Raw genomic sequence first — 17,500 nt, 5'->3', positions numbered from 1 at the left:
TCTCTGGAAGTCTTGATTACTGTAAAAAAAAAATCATACACACTATCGCAAAATGGTAACTCATCGCAAGGTAAAAACGATAGCGCTGCATTAATATATATGTATTCACACATTTACGGCTATTGCAATAATACAAATGAAATGAGATACAAAATGTTCATTGAGAAATTTTGAGAGCAAACTATGAAAAAAGAAAATGCACAAGGGCAAATCTCTCATGCAAATGGTACACGCTAAACCGTTCTCAACCTTTTTTGGCCCATGCACCCTTTCATCATCTGTCAGAATGTAATCCCCCCTCCTTCCCTTTCCAAAATTGTCTGCCTCAAAAGGTGCATTCCAAATAATATGAAACAAAATACTGACACAAACACACAAGCTAGCAGAGAGACAGCCCAGCGTGACCTCTCAGTAGTGCGGACCGATGCACACTGCGTTTTTTGTAGTCCTAGAGCCAGTTTGAGCCTGCCAATCTGTGGTCACAATTCCTCCCCCAAGTCAGAAATTCCCCTAGGAGAGAATTTCTCCGTGGTTGAGAACCACTGCACTAGACAGACGGGAACAGATTGGGTGCATCCTTCTGTGAAATATCAGGGAAAATGCACTTACGCCTCACAGATAAGGGAAGTACCTAGCAAACCTTATCTCATTCAGAGCTAATGCGCTATTTGTACTATTAGGGTCGACGCTGTAAAAATAGGTTTTTATGGACGTTTGACAGTGACATTTCTTACTGACATTTCTTGAAGCCGTATTCATCTTTTTCAAGAGATAACAGACAACGGAGTGGATGCAGAGTAGGGAGACAGGGGTAGGCGTGAGAAATCCTGACCTAACCAGACCTTACCTGCTCCGTGCCATAACCCGGCCGGGGGGCATTTTCCCGAGATGTAACTGAATACTGGGACCTTTCCCTGAAAAAGTGGGGCGCCATATCTTAAAAACTAACCATAGAATTTTCTTGAAAATAATCTCATTATATTTCCCACACCCAAATTACACGAAATGCAGTAATCTAACCAACCTAACCTAACTTTAACTTAACCTTAACCTAACCTAACCTAGGGGCATGGCAAAAAAACCGTGGCTGGTGCAACACTTGCATACATCACGGGGGGATGTCACCCACCCTGGACCTCCCCTCAAGTAATTCTGAATGTCCCTGTCTCCCTACGCTGCATACTACCCCAGATAACAATCTTCACCTTTTAGTGCATTTAGGAATTTTTGTTGGCGGCATCAGTTCGTATTTTAATATAATGAAGTTTCGTTGCTGCTTCAAGATGTCGAGTTAATATATATATACAGTATATAATAAAATGCGCCGTCGTGTACAATGGAAAACTGACAGACATTTTCAGGGCTCAGTTTCAGTTACAGACTGATAGCCATATTGATCAAAATTAAAGAAACCTTTAAAAAGAAACTGTTGCATGTGGCTCTAAAGAAGTGTAATTTTGAATGATGTAAGCTAGTGAGGGTCATACCTTTATTTAATTTAGTCTTAAGACACAAAGGGAGACTCAGGGCTCGGACTGTCTATATTACAATTAATTGTTCACTAGTCCAACTTGTTACCTTTAATTTGCAGGCAGTTTTTTACTAAAAGCAACATAAATACCATCATTATTATTATGATAATTTTTTTTTAGCTTCAATGCTTCAAATAGTCAGTGAAAATGACAAAATGAAATTTATCAGATGATCTGACAGCCAAGAAAAAAAATATGTCAAAACAAATTATGAAATAAGCCATTCACTGATTGTTAGAAAATCAGGGGAACGGTTCATTTAAAAACAGCCACCCCGACTGGGGACCAGGCTACGAGGAATAAAAAGAACTGACAAATTAAGTACCTGAAACATTTTTGTCAAAGAAAATAACTTTCCTCCAAGAAGATTTAACATCAATAGAATTCAGAAGAGAGAACCATATTTGTGGTCATAGTGCAGTTGTGCAGTTGAAACCTCAAGTGTTCAAGCTAAGATGCAATGCATTACTGTACTACTCTAATAAAATTCTCCTTGTATTTTGATAATGTATCTATCTATTTAGTAATTTGTTAATTTATTTTATTTCTTTTTTAATAACTTACCTCTTCTTTTTGCATTTCCCTTTACCTTCTCTTGCTTCTTTCTAATGAACACCTTAATATTCTTTGGAAGCTTGAATTCTAAGTCAGTGGCACCTGTGTTGGGCTTGTTTCATTTGAATGGGGTTCGTCTTCTGAATAATAATAATAATAATAATAATAATAATAATAATAATAATAATAATAATAATAATAATAATAATAATACATTGCAACAAGATGCATGAAAGTTCCAATAATGTCCCACAGTTATCTTATCTGTGCTTCAAGTGGAACATCCCCCAGAGAATATCAAAGAGTTAGAAAAAAAAAAAAGCTATACAGCTTGTCCTTCAACAAGGCTAACAGTTCGGGCATAAAAAAAATGATTCCGCCTTTATTTCGCTGCTCAAGTATCAGCGATTATTTCAGACAGGATACACAACTACGATGCATGACCAATATCAAGGTCGATATCAAGGTCAGAGTTGCAAACATGTCACGTGATACTGCGGAGCAGGCATCAGAGGCCTTTGCAAATGTGATGTGTGATGTTATCTTGAAGTTATAGACGCCACGAGTGCATAAACATTCAATACGAATTGTGCACGAGAAAGATATACTATATATATATACAGTATATATATATATATATATATATATATATATATATATATATATATATATATATATATATATATATATGAATGAATATAAAAGGCCCATAAAACACTATTTAAACGTTGCAACCATATATTTCAGGCACTTGCTTCTGTGCCCCTGTTCACTGTAGAATATGGACAGATGAAATGGTACAAGGGTATATATACAAAGCATATATAGGTGTGGCTTTAAGTCTCCGATGGTATGCAGGTGACCGTTTCCTAAGAAGGAGGAGAATAACCAATTCCCTAGTGGTTTTTGGCCTCATTAACTCCAGAATCGTCGCCAAACAGGAGTTAATGAGGCCAAAAACCGCTAGGGAATTGGTTATTCTCCTCCTTCTTAGGAAACGGTCACCTGCATGCGATCGGAGACTTAATGCCACACCTATATATGCTTTGTATATATACCCTTGTAACATTTCATCTGTCCATATTCTACCACTGAACAGGGGCACAGAAGCACAGAAGCAAGTGCCCGAAATATATGGTTGCAACGTTTAAATAGTGTTTTATGGGCCTTTTTATATTCATATTACACTGTGGTATTACAGGAAAAGACATTATATATATATATATATATATATATATATATATATATATATATATATATATATATATATACAGAGAGAGAGAGAGAGAGAGAGAGAGAGAGAGAGAGAGAGAGAGAGAGAATTAGATAGACAAGATGACAGTAATCCTCTTTCCGGTTTTCCATGTATTTATTCATTGTATCCTTTCTTCGTGTCATGTTTCTTCAAAAACAGAAAACCACAGGTCAATTGTGATAGCTTTTCACGGGGGTAAATGTGTAACTGCTTTCTGGATAGCTTTGATATCTTATAGCACCATAAACTTTCACATCCTCAAAAGAGAAGAAGAAATATTATTCAGTCCCCTTCTTCTAAGTACACTTAAAGCCTAAGGTAAAAATCTCAGGAAAACGGAGAACTTTACAGATACACAAAAGAAAAAAAAATCGAAGTTGTGATAAAAGTACCAAGCAAAAAGTGAATGCCGATGTACAGTAGAGATTCGGAGTCTGCCAGTGACTGAAGGGGAAGCGGCTGTTCTGAAGAAAAGTAAATGCCAAGAGAAAGGCCACTAAGCGAAAAGTAAGTCCTGGTAAGGGAAAGACTGCAAAGAGGATGGTGAATAGAATAATCACAATTTTGTGAAAGACCAACCTTGATAAAGAATGCTATAAGAACCAAAAAAGGAAAACGTTACTGACGGTAACAGAGATGGTGGATGGAGGTGTTTAGATAAGAAGTTAGACAAGGAAGATGAAATGTCTGATATGAAAGCATTGAAGGGCAAGTTTCAGAGTAAAAAAAAATTCACTGGCCTTGAGAAGGTTTTTATAGAATTCGTGAGAAGCAGGACCGCTGGTGTGGTGTGGTTTCTCCAGAGATATCAGAAGTCTAGATTTATGATGAGGCGAAATCTTGTGCAGTAACATGTTTCCAATTAATTCTGGAAGATAGCTCGTATTCTTCGTCGTAAAGTCAGCACTTTTTATCGCTTTTGGTATCTAAATAGCACTGTTCCAGATCAGGGAAAATCATGCAATGCTGCGTTTGTGCTTTGTAAAATAATTACAGGCTAAATTCCATGCCTAATTTATTTTCCAAGATTGTGAAAAGGTCGATTTTCACGCTCATAGGCACTTTGAATTCAGACCCTTATTTCCCGACGGACAGTAGGCCCACAATAAAGCTTTCGATGCCCTGTCAGAGATCACCCCTTACACACAGAATAACTGACAATAGTAGAGCCTAGCCGGGTTCAAGGTGATTTTAGTGCTGCCTTTGAATAAGTTAATTGTAAGTCTCTTAGCTGTCTAAAGCTAAAATTTTCACTTGCCCTTTTTTAAGCACTTGCCAAAGATAAGTGTTTTGTTCGGTTTGTAACGTGAGGGCTGTGCTCAGTGATTCAGGATATTGGACAAAAATCACCCTTACCTTCAACTAAAAGCATTCTTTTCCCCAACTCATATCATGTAAAGCTGCAAGGAAACTGGGTATTGTCATTAGCCTTCCTGTTTTTAAAGAGATGAGGACATTAATGTGAAAGTTATTGTGGACTATTTGCATAATATCAGGAATGAAACAGTGAGAAACAGGTCATAAAATGTAGTAAAATATGTGAGCTTAAATGAGAAATGTGATCAGTGGACGCTCAGATGGCTTGGTTATGTTGAAATAATGGGAGATGCTAAACTAGTCATGACATGTATGATTTGAATTTGTTGCAAGAATAAAGGGGGAAGGACTAGAGTATGCTAGGTATTGAAATGAGTTTGAGTAACTGTAAGAACAAGGATTGCTACCCACACATAAAAGCAACTTGTAACCAATAATTGGTATTTAGAGAGCATGACAGATAATTGCATACTTAGAAAATGGTGTAATTTAATGTCACACAACATAGCCATCAGGGCGGTTTCTTGTTGTCAGCAAAAAGAACATTTCTCAGAATCTTCAAACCTCCTAACTCGGTGTTATTTTCAAAAATGAAACTTTACCATCTCTGGCATGGAGGAGGAACAAGTGATCAACATTGTATAAGCATTTACACGTTAGAAAGACTTTGAATTCCTCAGTCCCATCTATGTTGGTCCTTCTGCCAAATTTCTCTAGAACATGAGCTGTACCACAGACAAACGTGAACCTGGGATGGAAGTTGTTTGCTGTTTTTTGATTGAGCTGGCTTTATGCCAGCACGGGCTCTTGCTCATGGGGCAGTTCGTAACAAAGGTGGAGCAGCTTGCGAAAGCGAAAGCAATAAATCATATTGAGACAAGATGTTAACAATTTATAATAATTAGAGTATTCTTCATTTCCCTACAAAAAAAAAAAAAAAAAAACGGTAATTCGTGGAGAAATATTTTGTGATAATACATTGCCTTCAAGACACAGATATGTTTAGGCAAATTTCCGTATATTATCCCAAGCAGGAGAACGTATAACACTAGACATTGTATATAAGATAACTTTCCCAAGAACAGGAGGATTGTGTTGGCGGTAATACGAAAAGATAAACCACACCTGTGATTAGTATCACAAACCCGTCCCCTGAAAACAGTCATAACAGAACGTCGACGTTGTTAGCAAGAATCATAAAAGACCCTTACGAATCTATATATGTAATGGTGCACTTACCTCGCAACAGAAACTAAGCCCAACGAGCCACTGTTAACAGGTCACGTCGGTATAACCGAGTGATCGCATGATTCTACAATGAACATCGGTGGCTGAGTCTTATCACTTGCAACCACGTTCTGCTACTGGCGCCAGACGAGGGGTGGGGGTTGAGGGGAGAGGGGGTTGTGGGGGGTGTCCAACAGAGAGCCCCCTCCTCACGAGACAAACCTCAAAAATAAAAAAAAATAAAAAAAATCAAAGTAATTCTGTACGCTCAGTGCTTAGCGTTTACAATCATTGCCAGACACCGCTTTCTCGATGGCATCGGCAATAGGTGATCAGATTATCAGTGACTGCATGATAACCTTAGTTCTAAGAAGATAGCTGCCCCTGGGAGGACATGAAAGCAAAGGAAGGTTAAGGCAAGGCATGGTACCCAGGATGTGCCCCAGGGCTCCAGAGCGCCCAGGGACCACAGATGCCAGAAACTTTCAGTGACATATATTGTATGCTGTCACTGTCATAAATCTAAATTATATCTGATTTATATTAAAGTAGTACTGGAGAATAGGAATCAGTTTGCCAGCATTATGGCACAATGCACTGCAGCACTGTTGTAGTTTTCAATATACAATGTAATTATGTACTCGAGAAAATAAGAGGGCATTGTGGCTATTACAGTTACATATGCATCTGGTAAAAAGTGACCAGTAATTTATATATACAATATATGTATATATATGTATGTATGTATATATATATATATATATATATATATATATATATATATATATATATATATATATATATATAATTATATATAATTTATATTTATTAATGTATATATATATATATATATATATATATATATATATATATATATATATATATATATATATATATATATATATAGATATATATATCATTTAAACTGGTCATTTTTCTCTTCTTCCAGCTGTTTGCAGTCTTCATTTGACTTGCTTAAGTCATTCATTAAAAATGTTTTTTCACCCAGTTTTAAGTTTTCCAGCAGCTTTTAATTCTTCATTATCTGTTTCATCACCATCTTTTTTCCGCTCACCACTAAACCAACTCTCAGCAGGCAATGTACAGTATGCCTTACGTCAGGGCCGTCCAACCCCATGCCCGTGGGCCAAAAGTGGCACGTTTGATTTTGAAAGTGGCCGGCTAGGGAAAAATAAGTAAAAGTATATTTCTCTCTTTTATATCATAAAAATTAGATTTGCCGCTTGTCCTGAGTAAAAGAAATAGTCTTTGCAAAATCAATAACTACAAAAAGTTTCATTGGCGTCTGTTGTGTGTTACGACACATACACATATATATACATATATAATATATATTATATATATATTTTTGTGTTACAACATATATATATATATATATATATATATATATATATATATATATATATATATATATATATATATATATATATATATATATACATACATATACATACACACACATATATACTTACATACATGCACACAGGTGGCCCGCATGACTTTTTTGTTTTTTCAAGAGCTGCCCTCAGACTAAACAACTTGGACGGCCCTGCGTTACGTGTTAATAAGTATGTAATCCTTTCATTTGATGTCTTTACTTAACTTCAGTACAGAAGTTATCAATCTGCGTTTCTGCTTCTTCTCTTGAGCATGCCATCAACAAAAGACTCTCAGACTCTCTGAGCATTTTTTTTTCTCTAACTTTTTTTCCCCCATTTTATGATCAACGCGTTGACTCCACCACAAACATCCTGGCACAAAAAATAATCCCCTCTTATTAAATCACAGTCAGATTTCCGTTTGTAGTACAAAGGGCAACAAAAATGCTGATCAATAATTATTGCTTTTATTCAAGTACAGTACCAATTTTAGATCCGTATTACAGAAAGTAATACGGTGTGTTATTAAGTATTTAACAGGTGCCGAACAGTTATCAAATCGTACGATACAAAAGTATAACAAATCACTTTTTTTGAAAGCTGCTGCTGTACATAGCAAGTAAAGCTAAAATCTGAGAGTAACAAGTAAAAAAAAAAAAAGATGAAGGCTGAGGATACCTCATGAGACCCGTTTTCGAAGTCTCTCGGCGATGGAGGCAGCCAAAGCAGCACCTTTACCGGATCCATCATGAGCTAGTCGGAGATCAAACTGTGGGAACATAATAATATGTATAAGAGGAAACGGAATTCCTGGAATTTCAGTGCTTGTGTAGTTAGTTACTTTGGTAACTGTTCTGAGCGTTGGAAAGATATGTGAAAGTTCAAAGAATTGTTTGAGGGAAGGAAGACGGCAGGGTCATTCCAAAACGTAATCATCGTTAAAAAAAAACAAAAAAGCAAAAGTTATTTTAAAATGGGAAGCCATACTACTTTTGGTTTTAAACTGAATATGACTGTGGAATGAGATTTAAAGAAAACAAATCTATATGCTGGGGAATTATATTTCCGAAGTAACCAAAATTATCCACTGCATGGTTACTAAGACTAGTCCCTCCCTCTTAGCATCCAATTTCTAGACTAAAGTCTCACTTTGGGAACAGTAATGGATAAAGACTGGTTAACCATCTAAAAAACTGAATTCCTCACCGATCTCCCTGGCGCTAACTCTGAAATCAGTTTCTCCAGCAGAGGTTTGAATCTGGGATGGCATCTGAAGAGAGAGCCATCAATAGCAACGGTGCAGTGGGGGCGTTCCATTCGCTTGAGAAGCAATCCGATCACTGTAAGATAATGAAAAATTTGCAGAAGGATTTGACAGTTGCATAAAATAAAGCACAGTAATCTATAGAAAGTACTGACCTGCTATAGGACCAGCCAGCTTCTAAAAACGTAATCGAATAAATCAGCTGATAGCACTCAGGTGTTCCAATACTATTTCTTTACGACATGGCCATTCAGATACTAGTCCTTCCACACTAAAAACACATGTGGATTTAAAGATAGCTATCGTGATGCACCTGCAGAATTATATTATTATGATTTCGGAAGTAGCCACAGTAGCCAAATCCACATTTTTCTCTACCCTGGGTATGGTTAGTGAAATGGCTAAGGCACTGGCTATCTTGAGGTACAGACAATGCCCATATGAAGCAAATGCATATCTCAGACTACCTACTGTGTACCACAGAAAATGGAAATGAAAGCAATTTTAGTGTAAGTGTTAGAAAAGAATGGTTAGAAACTATTTCAAAACAGGGCATATTTTACTTTGCAATAACTGCTATTGCAAGAATAATTCTTCTTAGATTCACTGATTAATATACTCTGTCAGCATGGGTTCCGGAAAATAAAGTTTAAAGATTTCGTGAACTTTAAGCCAGCCCTCTCTGATATTATGGAAAACTCTCACATCACCAGCAACTTCGCATATCTCTTAAGAGAGAGAGAGAGAGAGAGAGAGAGAGAGAGAGAGAGAGAGAGAGAGAGAGAGAGAGAGCCACCAATCCAGGAATGAAGGATTAAAACCAAAATCTCAATATGAAGCTATAATCTTGAACCACAGAACAGCTGTTTATGAAATACGAACAAATGCGTGAATTGCTTCATATAGTGTTGGCATTTCCACTCTTGACTAGACGATGGATGGCTATGGGCCATGGTAACAATATAGGAATAATAATTTACAATGAAACTATTAAAAACCCAATGGATGAGCAAAGAAACGAAACAGATTATAAAAACAATATCCATACGCCACTATTATTTAGCAAACTAAATCAAACAAACTGAACAGGCTTAATATATCGAAAACTTTATGAACTTCAACAGTACTAACCTTCGAGTATAAGACCTTTTGAAAAACACCCATCATATGAATTTATTGAAGTAGCAAATGGGCACAGTGAAAAATAATTATATGGCCTAGTTTTTCATACTTCATAAGACCAAACACTGCGTTGCTTATACGAAACAGATCGAATGAACTATGGAAAGGTAATACACATCACTTTTAAGTAAAGCATGGTAGCTCAGGATTGGAGTGGAATGGAATATGAGATTTAGGCAGAAAGCTAAGCATTGGGACCCATAGCATCATTCAGCACTGCGTAACTCAGGTGGTTTTGCCTAGACTTCACTGTGTGGTGGTCCAGAGTTCAAGCTCCGCTCAAGGCGTGATAGATTTCACTGGCAACAGGACCTTGTCGACCTTCCCTGTGAGCTAGGGATGGTGGGACTTTGCCTGCAGAGTTATCAGTAACCAATGGCAGCAGGACCTTGTCGACCTTCCCTGTGAGCTAGGGATGGTGGGCCTGAAGTTCACAGCTTTGCCTGCAGAGTTATCAGTAACCAATGGCAGCAGGACCTTGTCGACCTTCCCTGTGAGCTAGGGATGGTGGGCCTGAAGTTCACAGCTCTGCCTGCAGAGTTATCAGTAACCTATGGCAACAGGACCTTATCGACCTTCCCTGTGAGCTAGGGATGGTGGGCCTGCAGTTCACAGGTCTACCTGTCGAGTCATCATTACTACTGCCTGTCTCTCACTGATCCTAGCTTGGATGGAGAGGGGCCTTGGGCACTGATCATATATGTACATTATTGTATAACCACCAAGCCCTCTTAACTTCTCGATTTCTTCACACTTTTTGGATACAATTGTCACTACAAAGCCTAAGATACAAATGGAAGAATTTGAAGAAATTCTGACATACTTAACATGATTCTAACCTGCAAATGGAGTATCAGTATGAGGATCTTAGGCATTGTAGTGACGAGCGTATCTAGTCAAAATTGACCAGTAAACCTATGCATACACACACACACACACACACACACACACACACACACACACACACATATATATATATATATATATATATATATATATATATATATATATATATATGTGTGTGTGTGTGTGTGTGTGTGTGTGTGTGTGTGTGTGTTCGGTCTCTAAGACATTGTGCACCAGTGCAATTGCTTGTCCCCTGCCTCTTGCTGAATCTTAAAAAGTTGTATTATATCTTAACAGCAGAAAAGAGTAAGAAAAGAACTTACAGATCGAAACGAGGATGCATCCCCTGTAGGAGAGAATGCCAGCGATGTACTTTGCCACCAGCAGATCATCCTCATCGAAACTCAAATCCACATTTTCAAGTACTTCTCGAGTCTTGTTTGCTGATCCTTTCAAAGAATCCCTGCAGAGGAGAATAAACTTGTTCATTCGGTCATTTTCATGATGAATGGAGGGAAAACAAATCCTCTGTAATTTTCAAAGCACGACATCAACCAGTAGCATGAAATTTATGAAAATTAGGCCCTAAATCCGTGCATTGGGCAGTTTCAGCCAGTGCTTTAGACAGTGAGAAGAGGGAGCTGGAGTGGTTGGACAGCAAGATGTAAGCAAGGAAGCGAGAATGGAAGCGAAATAAGATTGGCAGCATACGAGTCTCGCTTTCTTTGAATCGAATTTGAGATGAAATGCTTAGTTCAGTGACTTTTTACTTCATTTCTAAGACTTGAAAATTAGGTTGAAAATCGTTTGAAATGATTTTAATAAGAGGACACCAGCACACCAGATTCAAAGCGTCCTTATCAAGGACAATACTATTGTATATTTAGTTATTTTCAGGACGAAATCAATGAAAACAAATCCAGTCCATTGATAGGTTTTGAATTGTATCAGTAATAAAAGAATGATGTATGAATTTAGTGTATTACAGTGTATTACACTATACCCAGTCACATACACACATACACATACATAATAAACAGGTTAACTACAAGCCAATGACTTATCGGTAATCTTAACCAGTACTTCCAACAGTTTTCCAGAACTGACCAAAGATATGTTCTCTACTTGCAGTCGGCGACTTGTTTTCAACCTTTTTGTGATATGTAAGCAGCCAGTTTCAAACGTGTGTTTATGACGTTTTCCTGCAGTGTGGATGCAACTTTTAATTTCTAAGACTAGAAAATAAACAAAATAGACTGGATATTGTTTGAGAAATACTTTGAGGATGGACACTGTATGACTTGAAATGACCCCATGAAAGTCATGTTACCACAGTACAAGTGCTTTTTTTTTCATTACTTACTCTTCTATATCAGAGACGTTTGTAGTGGTTATTGAACCGTGAGTTGCTAGCTTCCCAAGGGAGTGCACGCAAAAGAGACCATCCTTCGCCAGAGTTAACAGGACCTCACGAAACAAGTCGCCTAAGTATTTCCCAGCGAAGTATTTTTCGAACCTGTTTTGGGTAAATTGGCGAGAATTTACTCTGAGACATGACTCAACAATGGTAATAAAATTTTCCTAATAACAATATTTCACGTGCATGAACGAGTCAGCAGTGTCTTGTTCAATTTTTAATAATAATAATAATAATAATAATAATAATAATAATAATAATAATAATAATAATAATAATAACTGATACTGCGGTGAGAAACACACCTTCATACGTACGCAGACACGCACACAAATATCTTTCTTCCTTGTCCTTTTTATTTTTTTTTTTTTGGTGGTTTGTCATACAGTAGTAGTTATTACTGCATAAAATGACAAAAAGACCCAAAAATGTTGAAAAACCAATACAGTGACAAAACAAAAAAGGGAGAGGAAGACAGTGAGTGAGATTTCACGACATTGCTTAACACGCCTTCATATATCACTTCTATCGCTTTTCAATGGCTGGTATGGACACGATATCAGTTCAATAGCATATGGTAGAAGGTGCGTGGATGGGCAAGCACTTGTGTTTTTTGTAAGCTTTCCTGCTATTGGCGAAACACGTACGTCGTTACAAGACATTGTGATTTTTTTTTCTTTTTTAGTAGCTAATAGACATAGCATTATAAACAAATCTGCCTCAAATTGGCTGCATCTGGAAAGTATCAATGCACTCGGCAACAAAGAGCGTTTTCCTTCTTGTGCAGCGGCTGCAGCCAATGGTGGCCAGTCACTTGTTTGAACTGTCCGCAAGTGTTACTTTACATGTGCAGCATTGCAGGTCCTGCTGTTTCTGTGTATTGCGGTGTGTGTGTGTGTGTGTGTGTGTGTGTGCAGTGTATGGCCTTACCATGTCCTAAGACAGCAAGGAAGGAAGGTGCTGACACGTCTAAAAGAATTAGAAACCATTAAGAGAATCTCAAGACCGGATGGTCTGTGCCACGTATCATGGATGGGTACAGCACTGCACTTTCAACCTTGCCTGATATGTGAGAGCAAAAATGGGTTTACTTTTTTTGTGTGCAATGTATTTTAAAGTGTTATACTGTGCTGTAATATTTAATGGGTGTACCGGCCATGTTACGTGCAGCATGCAAGAGAAAAGCTTTTTCAAAATGTATTTATACAGTTTATTTTGTTACAAAGAAGGGAAAATAAGCTAGCTAACTGCCTCTTGCATCCAATTTTCAGTTTAAAGTGTGATAGTTGTTCATAATCATAGCGAGTGTTTACACTTACGAGGTATTGAAAAGGGTATAGAGTTGCCGTTTGACACCAATAGAGATTTCTTTTTTTTACCTTATCCAGATTTTGACCTTATTGACAGAGCCTAGCCGGATAATAGAGAGATTGCCAATAATAGTGATAATAACAATAAGCTTACGTGTATGAACGAACAAGCAGTGACTGGTCGTCCACAGCTATGTCCCATTTTGTCTTGATAAAGTCGAGGACACCATTGTCTCCGAAAGCTCCCCATTCGATGTCAACAATCATCTGGAACAGAGGGAGGGTCTCTCTCAGTGGTTCATTATTCCTGCTTAGGGGTGTGAGAGAGATAACAATGCCTGCTCCTTCACACACATTGAAAATCATTCTTAAAAATCAAAACTGACGTCACTGTTAACATGGAGAGTAGGATATCGTCCAGTTCTTCTGTGATTACTTAGTTTGCAATTTATTGAGACACAGTTCATATATATATATATATATATATATATATAATATATATATATATATATATATATATATATATATATATATATATATATATATATATATATATATATATATATATATACACATACACATATATAAGGGAAAATGATTCAGATTCGCTCAAATTATCCATTTCATCACATACTCTAAATTAATATATTTTATTTTTTATTTTATCCGGTAGATGAAACCTATACACATGGAACAGGCCCACGGAGCCATTGACTTGAAATTCAAGCTTCCAAAGAAATTCAAGCTTCCAAAGAATATGTTGGTTTCAACCTCCCACCGCAGACCCCACACCGCGGCAGTAACTGATCCTATACAGAACCAGTGATTTTTCATCGCCCTGGGGGAGGTGTGGACTCATGACATCTGAGTGACATACCAAGACACTAACCACTATACCAGCGACCGGTTTAATGCCATAAGAGCATTTATGCATTAATTAATCTTGCAGAAAGATTATAGCTGTAAACAAGCAGACAACTTAGAACAGTTTTATGAATACCGATCTGATTTCTTATCATTTAACTGATAAATTGTTATTCATAATAAACAGATATAGTTTACAAAGAAGGAGGAATATTTTATGAGGAAATTTACCTTTGACAAGGTTATATTACAGTTAGCATACGAACTGGTAAAATCTATATATACCTTACCTCTTCCTTACGAATCCATCATAGAATCGAAAGCATGTAAAACATTGAAAGAAAGAAAGAAAGAAATATTGTTAAAAACATCACTTCATTGCTATCGGATCATCTATGTATATGTACAGTAGACAGCTATTTCTATAAATTAGTTACCTCACATAGTATTTCCACTTGGCGTGGAAGACAAAGTCCATATTCATAAGCATTTAAAATCCTAACCCCCTCTTGATGTTGGGTGTGCTAATGATCATATTTATTCCCGATTAAACTGCATGTCTTATTCATTTCTAATTGCAAGAAGTCCAGTGAGCAGTCAATGCATCAAAGTATTACATATCTGGAGACATTTTCAAGAGAAAAGGAATGGAATGGAATGGAAAATAGAGTTTAGGCCAAATGCCAAACACTGGGAACTATGAGGTCATTCAGCGCTGAAAAGGAAATTGAGCATAGGTAGGTTTGAAAGGTGTAACTGGAGGAAAACCTCGCAGTTAGACTATGAAACAACTGTTAGGAGAGGGTCGATAGCAAGATGGAAGAGAAAGAATGTGAATGGAGGTGCAGTAAAAGGAATCAAAGGGGTTGCAGCTAGGGGCCGAAGAGACGCTGCAAAGAACCTTTAGTAATGCTTACAGTGCACCTCGTGAGGTGCACTGATGCCACTACCCACCTACGAGGTTTCATTTTCAAAATGACTCAAGTTGAGAGGCAAAGTGATTTCAGGTCAGGTTAGTAGATAGAAGACAATACCCTCATCAGGAAAGAACAGAAGACAATGCCCTCATCAGGAAAGAAAAGAAGACAATACCCTCATCAGGACAAGCCCTCATCAGGAAAATAGAAGACAATACCCTCATCAGGAAAGAACAGAAGACAATGCCCTCATCACCCTCATCAGGGAAAGAACAGAGGACAATACCCTCATCAGGAAAGAAGAAGACAAAAAAGACAATACCCTCATCAGGAACAGAAGACAATACCCTCACAGAAGACAATACCCTCATCAGGAAAGAACAGAAGACAATACCCTCATCAGGAAAGAACAGAAGACAATGCCCTCATCAGGAAAGAACAGAAGACAATACCCTCATCAGGAAAGAACAGAAGACAATACCCTCATCAGAAAAGAACAGAAGACAATACTCTCCTCAGGAAGAACAGAAGACAATACCCTCATCAGGAAAGGAAGACAATGCCTCACAGAAGACAATACCCTCATCAGGAAAGGAAAGAACATAAGACAATACCCTCATCAGGAAAGACCAGAAGACAATGCCCTCATCAGGAAAGAACATAAGACAATCCTCACCAGGAAAGAAGACAATACCCTCATCAGGAAAGAAAGAGAAGACAATACCCTCATCAGGAAAAGAACATAAGACAATATGAAACAATACCCTCATCAGGAAAGAACAGAAGACAATACCCTCATCAGGAAAGAACAGAAGACAATACCCTCATCAGGAAAGAACAGAAGACAATACCCTCATCAGGAAAGAACATAAGACAATACCCTCATCAGGAAAGAACATAAGACAATACCCTCATCAGGAAAGAACAGAAGACAATACCCTCATCAGGAAAGAACAGAAGACAATACCCTCATCAGGAAAGACCAGAACATAAGACAATACCCTCATCAGGAAAGAACAGAAGACAATAAGACCCTCATCAAGAACAGAAGAACAGAAGAAGAAGACAACCCCCTCATCAGGAAAGAACAGAAGACAATACCTCTCACCAGACAATACCCTCATCAGGAAAGAGCAGAAGACAATACCCTCATCAGGAAAGAACATAAGACAATACCCTCATCAGGAAAGAACAGAAGACAATACCCTCACCAGGAAAGAGCAGAAGACAATACCCTCATCAGGAAAGAACAGAAGACAATACCCTCAAGAAAGAGAAGACAATACCCTCATCAGACACACCTCATCAGGAAAGAAAGAAGAGAAGATCAGGAAAGAACAATACCCTCATCAGGGAAAGAATCAGAAAGACAAAGACCCTCACCAGGAAAGAAGCAGAAGACAAAACCCTCATCAGGAAAGAACAGAAGACAATACCCTCATCAGGAAAGAACAGAAGACAATACCCTCATCAGGAAGAACAAGACAATAAGACAATACCCTCATCAGGAAAGAAGAAGACAATACCCTCATCAGGAAAGACCAGAAGACAATCAGGAAAAGACAGTACCCTCATCAGGAAAGAAGAGAAGACAATACCCTCATCAGGAAAGAACAGAAGACAATACCCTCATCAGGAAAGAAGAGTAGACAATACCCTCACCAGGAAAGAGCAGAAGACAATACCCTCATCAGGAAAGAAGAGAAGACAGTACCCTCATCAGGAAAGAAGAGAAGACAATACCCTCATCAGGAAAGAACAGAAGACAATACCCTCATCAGGAAAGAATATCATGGCAAGTTCCTTTCGGATTAGACCAATTTATTTGCTTTCATTTATTTTCCTTCCCTTTTCTTCAAGGCTTGGTATTAATGAAGGAGATATGTTGCCCTTACCATCAGCTTATAGTGAAAAATATATATTAAATATCGTACCAAAAAATACAAGATGCAGTTTGTTTCTATGTTCTTCTTTTGTGTGTAACGCAGATAACCTTCTGGTAATGAGTGGTCACAAAATCTTCAGAAAGATAATTCGTTGCAATGTAATGTGCTTGATGTACTGTATCATTAATATATATATATATATATATATATATATATATATATATATATACATTATATGCATGTCTGTATTAATATATATATATACAGTTTGTTTATATATAATATATCACAAAATATATATATGATATATATATATATATATATATATACATATATATATATATAATATAATATAATATAATATAATACATTCCTTTTTATTTTCTGACGACTGATGTTTCCTCGTGGATAAGGAAACGTAGCAGTGAATGTTAATTTTGACAGAAGAAGAACAGATGTTGATTAATACGCGTATTTGGTAGCTAATGTAATGAATAAACATAATAGCTTGAGCTAAAGACGAGGACT

The 17,500-nt window shown here is 37.3% G+C and overlaps 2 protein-coding genes across 3 annotated transcripts in view; both read right to left on the bottom strand.

The window, feature by feature from the left end:
* The window catches only part of LOC136832034 (hexokinase-2-like), a 37,676-nt gene extending 31,658 nt beyond the window's left edge, over positions 1 to 6,018 (bottom strand). The window contains exons 1-2 of one of the 2 annotated variants that reach the window (XM_067092529.1): positions 5,899 to 6,018; positions 1 to 19 (exon numbers count right to left, since the gene is read on the bottom strand). The exon at positions 1 to 19 is cut by the window's left edge and continues 59 nt beyond it. In XM_067092529.1, the coding sequence (XP_066948630.1) occupies position 1 (1 nt within the window). In that variant the 5' untranslated portion in view covers positions 2 to 19; positions 5,899 to 6,018. Of the gene's footprint in view, positions 20 to 366; positions 388 to 5,898 lie in introns of those variants that run through there. The other variant, XM_067092530.1, reaches the window with a different exon arrangement.
* A 1,721-nt stretch (positions 6,019 to 7,739) lies between these two features.
* LOC136832033 (hexokinase-2-like) overlaps positions 7,740 to 17,500 on the bottom strand; it is a 37,439-nt gene continuing 27,678 nt past the window's right edge. The window contains exons 8-12 of the mRNA XM_067092528.1: positions 13,460 to 13,572; positions 11,942 to 12,094; positions 10,902 to 11,041; positions 8,493 to 8,626; positions 7,740 to 8,055 (exon numbers count right to left, since the gene is read on the bottom strand). Of these exons, the coding sequence (XP_066948629.1) occupies positions 7,966 to 8,055; positions 8,493 to 8,626; positions 10,902 to 11,041; positions 11,942 to 12,094; positions 13,460 to 13,572 (630 nt within the window). The 3' untranslated portion in view covers positions 7,740 to 7,965. The remainder of the gene's footprint in view (positions 8,056 to 8,492; positions 8,627 to 10,901; positions 11,042 to 11,941; positions 12,095 to 13,459; positions 13,573 to 17,500) is intronic.

This window comes from Macrobrachium rosenbergii, chromosome 49 (assembly GCF_040412425.1).
Source record: "Macrobrachium rosenbergii isolate ZJJX-2024 chromosome 49, ASM4041242v1, whole genome shotgun sequence".
Classification (NCBI taxonomy): Eukaryota; Metazoa; Arthropoda; class Malacostraca; order Decapoda; family Palaemonidae; genus Macrobrachium; species Macrobrachium rosenbergii.
The sequence above is the reverse complement of the archived record's forward strand: the minus strand, read 5'-3'. Positions and strand labels throughout refer to the sequence as shown.